The sequence below is a fragment of the Microtus ochrogaster genome, unplaced genomic scaffold, assembly GCF_000317375.1.
Source record: "Microtus ochrogaster isolate Prairie Vole_2 unplaced genomic scaffold, MicOch1.0 UNK11, whole genome shotgun sequence".
In the NCBI taxonomy this organism is placed as follows: Eukaryota; Metazoa; Chordata; class Mammalia; order Rodentia; family Cricetidae; genus Microtus; species Microtus ochrogaster.
The window spans coordinates 6,474,154-6,484,432 of NW_004949109.1; the positions used below are offsets into that span (position 1 = coordinate 6,474,154).

General features: G+C 41.4%; 1 protein-coding gene across 1 annotated transcript in view; it reads left to right on the plus strand.

Annotated features, from left to right (window-relative positions):
* Skap2 (src kinase associated phosphoprotein 2) overlaps positions 1-10,279 on the plus strand; it is a 158,087-nt gene that overhangs the window by 132,369 nt on the left and 15,439 nt on the right. Inside the window, exons 10-11 of the mRNA XM_005366607.2 lie at positions 3,565-3,642; positions 8,772-8,884. Coding sequence (XP_005366664.1) covers positions 3,565-3,642; positions 8,772-8,884 — 191 coding nt within the window. The remainder of the gene's footprint in view (positions 1-3,564; positions 3,643-8,771; positions 8,885-10,279) is intronic.

Consider the following 10,279-nt stretch of genomic DNA (forward strand, 5'->3'; position numbering starts at 1 on the left):
TCTGTTCTTCCTCAGCCCAGGAAGGAGGTCAAGCCACCATTGAAAGAGAAGTGCCTGCAGTTAGGCTTCAGGACTGTGTGAGTCTGAAGGCTTCTGGAAGTTTCCTCTTTCTGACAGGGTTTCGAGTAACCTTTTCTGACTACCAGACATTTCTAGAACGCACTGATTAGCAGGTGCTGACTGTATTTGATTATCCTTGGCACTTAGCTTCTTTTCATCTCGTCTGATCAGAAAGCAACCTCCGGACGATTCTTCTAACTCGGTGTGATTGGAATAATAACTTGGTGTGTTGGGGAGTTTTGGGCTGCAGCTGAGAGGCATGTAAATACAAGCTGCTTATTTGCAAGAAGCTTCCAGATTTGCAATATGATTGCTATGGAAACCACATAATGAAAACCTTATAACCATCTGTGTGGTTTGATGGATTTTACTGCATAGCTGAGCTGTTTTTGTTTACTGTTATTAAAATGTTGAATGGAATATATTAACCCACAAACATTGACTATTTGAGGTATTAATTAGTATTATAATGGCATTGTGCCTCAGCATGAAAATAAAATATGTTTAATAATAAATCTAAGTAAAATAACATGTGAACATGTGTATTTCTAATATGGAGTGAAGGTAATTATTGCCTGGAATTTTGGTTATTCTTCTGCAGCTTTTAGTGGTGTGGGGAAGTTTTCTCTGTTAATAAATGAACAATGAACATTAGAACTTCCCTGATTTGGACCCATTTGTTCACAAGACTTAATCAGCGCCTTTATTTGTGTCAGGCTCTAGTCAATATTCATTGTGAATATGCTCCTGTAGAATTTAAATCACTCAAAATTTGAGCTTGTCTTTTATGTGGAAGCTATTGGTATTGTTAGGCCAAGAGGAATGAATTGTTGAATCTTATTTAGAAAACTTGACGGATGGCTTGCACAAGGCTTTCACCTAAAATGTCAGTACAACTTTGAAATGCAGGCAGGCAGTGTCGCGGAAGCACCTCATGCTCCACAGCACTGCCTACAAGGGTGACCCCACAGAGACTTTACTGTAAGTATTGGCACTCAAATATTTTAATGTCATTATTCTAATGATTTAATAATGCATTGTGTAGAGGCCAAGTTTTCCCACATCAGTACAACTCTTAGCATATACTATGGACACATTTTAATAAACAAAAGATCAATTTGTGGTAATAAAATTCTTCAAATTTTATTACTAACTTTGCCAAGAACATTTTCCATTTAATTCTTACAGTTATTTTTATGGTATGTTGATGCTAGCGTTGGATGATGAGTCTAAATTCCAGTTTCTTCTTAAAAGCCAAAAGCAGTGCTTCCTACCTAGCTGTGGCTCTGTTTAACTAAGGACAAGCGCCCTTACCATCTCTACCTCTTGTGACCAGGCTGGAGAGAGTGGATATGAAGGAAAGAGCAAGCTCCGACTTTCACCTTTAAAAATAAATGTACCATCTGTGGAAAGAGGAGGTGGAATTAAGTGTGAATTTCTGCCTTTAGAGTTTATGTGAGAACACCCTATAAACAACCCGCTTGTGATAAGTAGTCCTTGAGCCTTAGCCAAAGTGAGATGACGGTTGTTAACAGAAGTGTCCCGTATTAAATTACCGAGGTTAACTCACAGTGAGCATGAAGACAAACAGTTCCAGCTGCTCCTTATTTTGGAGCTTTTATTATTTTGTCTGAGTTGAATTATATAAACTCAAACCACTTATATTTGACTTCTAAGCCCAGTAACTCTGCAGCTTGCTTTAAATACTGGTGTTGATTAATCACTAGTTAAAATGTACAGGAGACTTCCCAAGTACTTTACAGTTGCCTTTTTGTCGGTGTTAACCCTACCCCCGGCAGCACATATGATCTGGGCTAGCCTAGTGACGGCATGTCCATGTGTCCACTAGTCTCTAAACCTGAGCCTTAAAATATTTAGGCAGGCAGACACAAAGCTTATCGGTTCTGGTTCCGCCACCTCTCCCAACACCTCCTTCCCGTTTCCTCTGCCCCTTCAGTTCAGGACTTCCTTCCTCTTTATCTAGACTCTCCACACCCCCATCCAGGCTGTCTAAGACAATGGGATCTAATAATCATTTTTAAAGCAATTTCAGTCCTGCCCTGTTTGTTGGAAACCTAGGGCTCTCACTGCCAACCAGACTGAGCAGAAGACTCTAGCAAGATGTTCATGGACCCTAAGCTGGCCCCCATTTCTCACATTCTCTCCTATCTTGCTCTTCCCCAAGAACCATTTTTCTTTGTCCTGTAAATGTGACTGTGCCATGCTCTCTAAGGTGAGGCCATCTATGGGTCTGGAAAGAGCTTCTCACCTGTCCTGAAAATTCTTTGTGTTCTGCGGGGGTCTTGCATGGGTTCCTGGGTTGAGTGGACTCTTCCCTGCACCACTCCAGTGCTTGGTGTCCCACCCATTAGGGACGACCCTTGTTAGCGCCTCTTCCTCCGGTCTCATCTCTGTCCCCAGCAGGCTGTCAGCTCTTATTACCTTTGCCTTCTTGGCTAATGTTCTCTCACACACACTCAATGAAAAATTTTAATTGGTAACTGATTTTATATGTATATTACATATACATTGTGGATTATACTTGAGTTAGGATATTTTTTTAATTGAGTTTTTCTTTGGTTTGCCATTTGTTTGTATAGTCTACATTAAATATTTTTCAGTTTTTTTATGAGTCCTTAAGTAGAGAAAGTAATGCTGTAATGCACCTATTTTTTTAGTAGAAAAGAATGACTAGTTTGATTCTGTTCTAAAAAAATTTTTTTTAAAAAGTCTTATTTAACTTTATATTATTTTGTTCCATATCCTGGAAGGGAATGTGTGTGGACTGTATAGGAGGAAAAAAATCTGAGCCAAGTACTAACTACAGGGAGGATAAAAAACATGGTTGATGACCACAAACTCAAGTTTGAATCGCGTGCTTTGCAAGTTTGCCGCCTTCTGCATCTCGGTGTACTTGTCTGTACAATGATGACTTATAACCATTTGTCTGTAAAGCCTTACCTCCCGTGTATGTGGCCATAGGAGATCCACAGTCTAATTTGGGGGAATTGCCTTGAAGTGTTAGGACCCATCTTGTGGGAGGATTAAGTGAGGAAACCAGTGAACATGTCTGACAATTGATGACTTGAGGTTATCTGTATTTTATATCACACATTTTCCCCGTGCTGTCTTGATGTTTTCAGGACTGTGGTTTTATTGTAGTGCTACTGCTACTCAGTTTAACACAGCATATTTGTATAATGCCAGCTGTTATTTTACTAGATTGAAGGGCCGTGCTGGATTTAAAGTTGCTCCAGACAAGTTTCTCTAAGCATTTAAGACAAATATGCAGCACCTTAGTGCATATCTCACATTGCATCAGGTCAGCTTACGCCTTGGTGAGTTGCTGTTTGGTTATTAACAAAGGAATGTGGACTTACTTGAGTGTCTCGTGCTTTTAAAGGTAATGTTTCAGTGCTGTAGACTTTGTCCAGCCTTTGACGGGGTGGCTGCTGTAAGGGAACTCGGGGTCTGTTACTGTGCACTGATGGTGTTCATTTGCAGAGGAGGAAGAGGACGCTGCTTCGCTGAAGATGGACGAACACGGGAAGGGGAGTCGGGACAGTGTAACCCACACCTCAGGTAGGCCTGGCACGGCTTATTTTTGTTTCGTTCTGGCCACTCTCTAACTCTAAAGATGTTTGCACAGCTCCCCGGAGAAGTTAACTTGTTTGGTCTGTATGTCTTCTTCCTGAGAAGCTGCTTAGTCCCATTTAGGATGCATGAAAACCACTTGAGAAGGATTTATAAAGTAAGCCAATTTATACAAGGTATTCCTTCCTGAATTACTTTGTAATGACTCAATTAGCTTTCATTTCTGCACAAAGGAGATTTAGTTGCATAAATTAGCTTATCATCATTGAGGAAGTGTCACTGCTAAAGGACAGTTTATAGATACAACATGCAGTTGCTGTCAAACCTATAAGAATGTAATATAGACATCTGTGTATACTTTGTGCTTGAGCAGAACAGACTTCTGCCATTCAGAGACTAACAGGGGACAACAAGTTGCCCAGGGGACTGGCAATGTAGACATCTCTGAAAAGGTCAACTTGACACAGGCTCTGACAATCGACCCACAGCTCTGTCTTCTTTGATAAAAATCAGATAAACTTAAGACCGCTAATTGATCTGCAGCCTGTTTAAATGTTGGCCATGCATATCTTCATTGCATATGATTAACACACAAAGCAAATGAATTGGGTAAGAAATGCCAGAGTCCAGTGACAGCAGCTTAAAAAATTAGAAAAGGACACTGGTTGCCTGGAAGACTGGGATGGATGTTCTGCATTTCCACCTGGCACATGGCCTCAAGTACTAATTATGACCGAGACTGGAAAATAACTGCGTACATGATGTACAAAGTCACATGATGCGGACAACTTTTCTTGCTTGTTGTTATTTCCAAGGAGCACAAGATACTCTATCTGTAGTGCAAGCATGAGGTTGGTTTTGATAAAGCAGCAATTATTTTACAGTGGGGGAAGAGATGGCTGCCTTCTTATCAGGACTTTACACCTCTTTATAGCCACACGTCAGCGGGGGCGAGGTCTGCCCTGTCACCCCAGGTCCTGTAAAGAGCTGAAGCTCAGGTCACCTTCCTCTCACTGATCTGTCCATCCATCACTCTTTTGAGCTGTCAGAAGCAGGGTGGACAAGCAGTGTGTGTTCAGGAAGTAGCTTTCCCAAGGCCTTCCTACTGTGACATATGGAAAGGAAGCAGAGGCCTGATTCTGGACCTGGACAGGAAGGCAGGAGCAGGTTGCTGCACAAGGCTTGGGTTTGCTTTTTTTTCAGAAAGGAAACAAGGACAGTCATTAGATGTTAGCACTCCTGCCCTGTAAAACAGCTGTGAAACCTGGCAGCAAACAAAGCCCAGGGCACTGTGCTTGCTAGTAAACTCAGTATTTATATTTTCAGTTATGTATCACGAAGCTTCCACCAAAAGCATGTAGGTTTCTTTTTAAAACCTGTAAATGTGTAGAAGGTGGACACACCTGGTAGATAGACCTTCCACAATGCAAGAGGCCATGCTTCAGATGTTTGCAGGCTTTTCGGAAAGGAATCCAGTGCACAGATGTGCTTTTCATGCCATAGCCAGAAGGCACTACAATCCTTCTTATCTCTCGTGCCCTGGCGTGCTTTCAAGCCGCAGTTCAATCCTCTGCACAGTGGTGACCTTTGCTCATGTCTGTGCTGTCAGTGACTAGATGCTTGCCACACAAGGCGCTGAGCTGACAAGGGTGTTGCTATCTTGCTGAGCATCACATGACGTGAACTTCTAACCTTACTCAAGAATGTTATATATTTTTTTACATTGACTAATTTTACAAAAAAAAAAAAACGATCATGTTCTAATGTAAAATACAAAAGTAAACCTGAGTTCATCTTTTGTCCTGTAAGTCACTTCACTTTTATCGATCTTGCACAGATCATATACATATATAGGGATACAGATGATTCTGCTTGATTTTTTTGAACACTATTAAAAGTATGCTTCCCTTTGTAAAATGCTTGTCCAGTTTGCTGTACCTGGGAGAGGATCTCCAGTGACGTCACCGTGTTTCACTCATTGTCATTTTGTCTTCTGTAATCTTCCTTTGTAGACTGTCTGGTGTTCACATCTTCAGTTTATACTTTGGTAACAATTCTGTTAGCTTTCCTCAATATCATTTTATTAAGTTTCTAAGACCACATTGTCTAAATTTTTCAAAGGCTAGCTAACTTATTTTTTTAATTTTTTACCTTCTTTTAAACTAGCTCATGTCCCTCGGGACAGCACACATAACAAGGTGAACTTTGGTGTGGTCATTCTCAAAATATTGGCTGTGGTGTGGGTAGAGTGCTAGTAATCCACAGATAGACAGCAGAGCCACATTAACTGTGCTTCTCAATGTTCCATATTGTAAAACATCCTATACTAATCCACAGATAGACAGCAGAGCCACATTAACTGTACCTCTCAATGTTCCATATTATAAAACATCCTATCTTGGGGGCAGTGATGTTTCTCAGCAGGAGGGTATTTGACCAGCATATGCAACACTCTGCATTGGGTCCCCATCACCACAAAGCAAAGCAAAAACATCTCACATGGGTTATCTTCCAGGGCATAGGGGAAAAGTGCTCATTTTCTGTGATTTTGTCAACTCTGTATTTCTACACGACTTTTGACTATGTATGTTTAGACACACTTACATTTTAACAATAAACAAGAGGAGTTTCCTACTTTCCACAAACAAGATTGCTCCTAATTTTCTTACGCCCTGCATACTTTCCCTAGGAGATGGCCCTCTCCCCATTGTCGATGCTTTCTCTTCACACCTAGACCATCTCCACCATATTTACATCTAGCTGCTCAGTACACACAGGGGTCTTCACAGTGCTCACATGCGGGGCACAGAGTTGAGGTGGACTGTTGGGTCCCATCAGCAGCAGGATTATAGAAAGCTTGGTTGAGAATGCATCTCTCCCAGCACTGCCCCACCCCTGACTCTGTGGCCTCCATCCAGCAGTGAGGTTTAGTGAAGTGTTCCTGATGCAAATCCAGGGAGAGCTGCATCCTGCACACGGTGGGGGTCTCTCCCTTGCCCGCTTCTATAACTCCCATTAGTGTTAATGGGAGTCTCTCCAAGTGTATCCAGGGGAAGAGAAAGCCCAAAGTGATAAGAGTATGTATTAGAAATCACCATATACTTTTCTTTTTGTCCTTTCTTCCCTACCCCTATTTGAAAAAAAAAAAATCTATGAAATGAAAAGTCTTGTGAGAGGGTCTGAAGAAGGAGGAACTGCCTGGACAGCTAGGGACCCTTTGGATCCCACGGCTCAGCCAAAAATCTTGACTTTAGTTTTTAGCCCAAGTCTGTTTCTTCGTGTCTTCGGACCAAGCCTAAGGCTGAGCAGCATGGGAACACGGCCTGGCCCCTACTGGGAAAACCAGTTATGTAGACCTTCTGCCTCTTGGCTGAAACTGCGTGGAGGGCCTCACTATGAAATGATGTCATCCCCTCTGCTCTAATTCCTTGACTCTCAAGCTGACACTGACAGACTGCGTGGGGTGCAACATTTGACCCATTTAGTAGTTGATTTAATCTGACAGGAATGTTTCAACTTCTAAATCTCTATTTGTCTAAATAAGTGGTTTTTAAAAGAAATCAGTCACTTTATTATTAAGTGATTTTTTTTTCTTAAAAAAAGAAAGAAATTGACAATGTTTGGAGATATCTGACCAGCTGGAGTGCCCTCTAGTGTCCGTTTACAGAATTTATTTAATACAGGCTTGGGGGTGGGGGTGGTATGATGGGGGTGGCCAGAAGCTTTGTTAGCTCTTGGTTGCATTCCGGGACTGGACGCATCCCTGCTGATTTTAGTGCTTCAATCCCAAGTGCGAAGTGGAGAAGCCAATATGTCTGTCTCTCTGCCTCCTCCTCCTATCCTGTCCTGCCGCCCCCATTGTCCTCTCTCTTCCAATTTTTAAAAATAAAAATGAAGGGGGATTCTGTTAGGCTGTATTTTCTAGTCCTTGTTATTTCCTCACAAATGCAATTGAAAAGGCGCATCCTAGAACACTTAGAGCCCGTGTTATCCAGATGCTCTTTTCTAAAAAAGAAATGTCAACGACCTTAAGGAGAATTTTAAATCTTCTAAAATTAATACTTTGTGAAAACCAACACTGGCTAACCATGCTAATGTGACTCGCTGTGTTGGGATGGCCAAGAAGCCTGCTGTTTGAAAGCCATCTAGCAAAACTAAGATGACAGCCCTGATCTCGCATACATCTCCACATTATCCCCTCAGATTCGAAGATGACATTCCAGAGATGGAAGCTGTCAGCACACATGTGTTCTGCCTGGCTAGCGAACACACGGACATCTTATGTCTTAGTGATATTACTTGCATTCTTTTTTCCTGAACTCATCAAAACTCAATTATCATGAAATTAAAAACAGGAAGCAGTTCTCAGTGCAACAAAAGCACCCAGTGTATTTAACTGTGTGCTGTGTTCCGGGAGACCCGCACTGTGAGTGACAAAGCGTTTGTTACCCAGTTACTGCAGTACTGCAGAGCAGAGAGCACTAAATAATCAATCAGTTAATGGTGTGTATGGCAGTTTGAGCACATCACATCCATTGTGCTTATGCCGCTAGAAGGATGAGCTGATCGCTCCACTCTATGTCGCATGTTTATTCAGAGCCTAACGTCCTAGACCTGACTGACAAAATGGCAGTTTCAGAGTTGCAAGACCATCGTAGAGATAACTCTGAGAGACATCGAGTAGAGATGCTTTACTTATACTTGTGTACTGAAGTCTGCTGTTATTGCTATCGCTGCTATCAAGTGTTCTAAACTCTGTGAGATGGCTACTACCCATCTCATAGATACTGCTGGTTATGCTGTAAGGCCAATCGTTCTTCAGAACATGTGGCAAGGAGGCTTAGGGCTTCATAAAAACACACAGAAAGTGTCATGCTGTTCTGATGTGAATGCCATCACTGCAGGGTTTAGATTAAGAAGGAAGTAGAGGGAGGCACGAGAAACCAAACCTTTCTGAAACTATCTATGTGAACATGCTCAGAGGAAGGGCTCTTGTGGGTTCACTAGGAGGTTCTATGATTCAGACCAGGGCTGTTTAGACTTTCCGGCAGTCTGGGATGGTCCCTTCATTTCTGTTGGTTCAAGCCGTAACTCCAACTTTCTCTTTCTTTTTCTAGGAGATAGAAGCACTGATTATGCCAATTTTTACCAGGGTCTGTGGGACTGTACTGGAGGTCTTTCTGATGAGTTGTCCTTTAAGCGTGGTGATGTGATTTACATTCTTAGCAAGGTAAGAAAGTACCCCCAAAATGATAACTGTCACAAGGGAATACATAGCTCAGTTCCCCTGCGCTTGAACTTATAACAAGAGGGAAAAATGCCAATCGGAATTCTTCTAGGTTCTTGTTAACAATTGGGAGTTTGCAATAATTAATTATTTTGTCAAGTGAAATATAATCAGAATTTAAACACAATCAGATAACAGGATTCAACTTAGCAGTGTGTTTACCTATCACTGCAGCCCTTGGCAGGCGTCCGCTACTGCCTTCTCCAGAAACAATATACTTATGTGAAAGTTAACATTGTAAGGTATTGGGTTATTAATAATGTTTTTCTTGCTTCTTCCTTCTTATTCTTCTGTGTGCTTATTCTGAGTTTGCCTGCCATTCTCCACTGGAAGCATTGTGTTTATAGAAGTTTTTCATCTTTGTGTAAACACATTGGTGTTCCGACAATTTATAGGCAGTGCTTTTCTATTCAGACATGTTGAGGTAATTTTTTAAAGTTGAACCACTGTATTTGTAAGTGTGGCAAAGCATGTGGCCACAGACTCATCTTTATAATCATAAGAATCTTCGTCTCTGCTTTTGGAGACGCAGGGCTGCAGAACCCGTCATCTCTAAAACTCAGGGTAACTCACTCCTGCTACTGTGTATGGGGTGTCTTTATTTTCATTTAAAATTTTTCCTACCCTACCATAGGAATTTTTAAAAAGTGTCTACGTTTTAAGACTATCTTAGCCCCAAATGATGAGTGGAAATGATTTGAATATAAGCTGGGAAATGTCAAATAGGTCATCAGTCTAACACTTTTATATAATTGATCTGAGAAATATTTTAGATATTTTAGAGGGATAAGATTTATCAAATACAATGGGCATTTGAAAATAAGGTCACATGTATGGCTGGCACAGAAAATCTTGACCCAGCCGGTCATAGAATCTTAGAGTGGGTATCTTAATGAAGATGGGACTTGTTCTTGGTTCTACAAAGGAACCTGAGTCACAAGTGCAGAGGCAGCACTTGAGCTCCAAGACTTGATTCAGACTAGTATTTCCCTTCCCTCCCACTTAATTCCATACCATAGTAGAGTTTTCACAATATCAGGACTCATTCTAGGCACCAGGAACTCCATAGGAATACATAAGTACTTGTAGGTTAAGGAATACTTAAAATAACTTAATACAGATAGCAACGATCACAGCTTATTAAGATGTCCAAAGCCACGGCTCCTCACACAGTTTTCCTGCTCATTAGTGTGTTATTATTTGTTGTTGCTCCCAGAAAAACACATCCAGTTCTTGGAAGCCACAGGTAAGGAACCAGCCCCACTATGACCCACTGCCCCTACCAGGGATTGAACCCATGGTCTTTCTCCTGTTAATCAAGTGTTACAGCTCACCTAG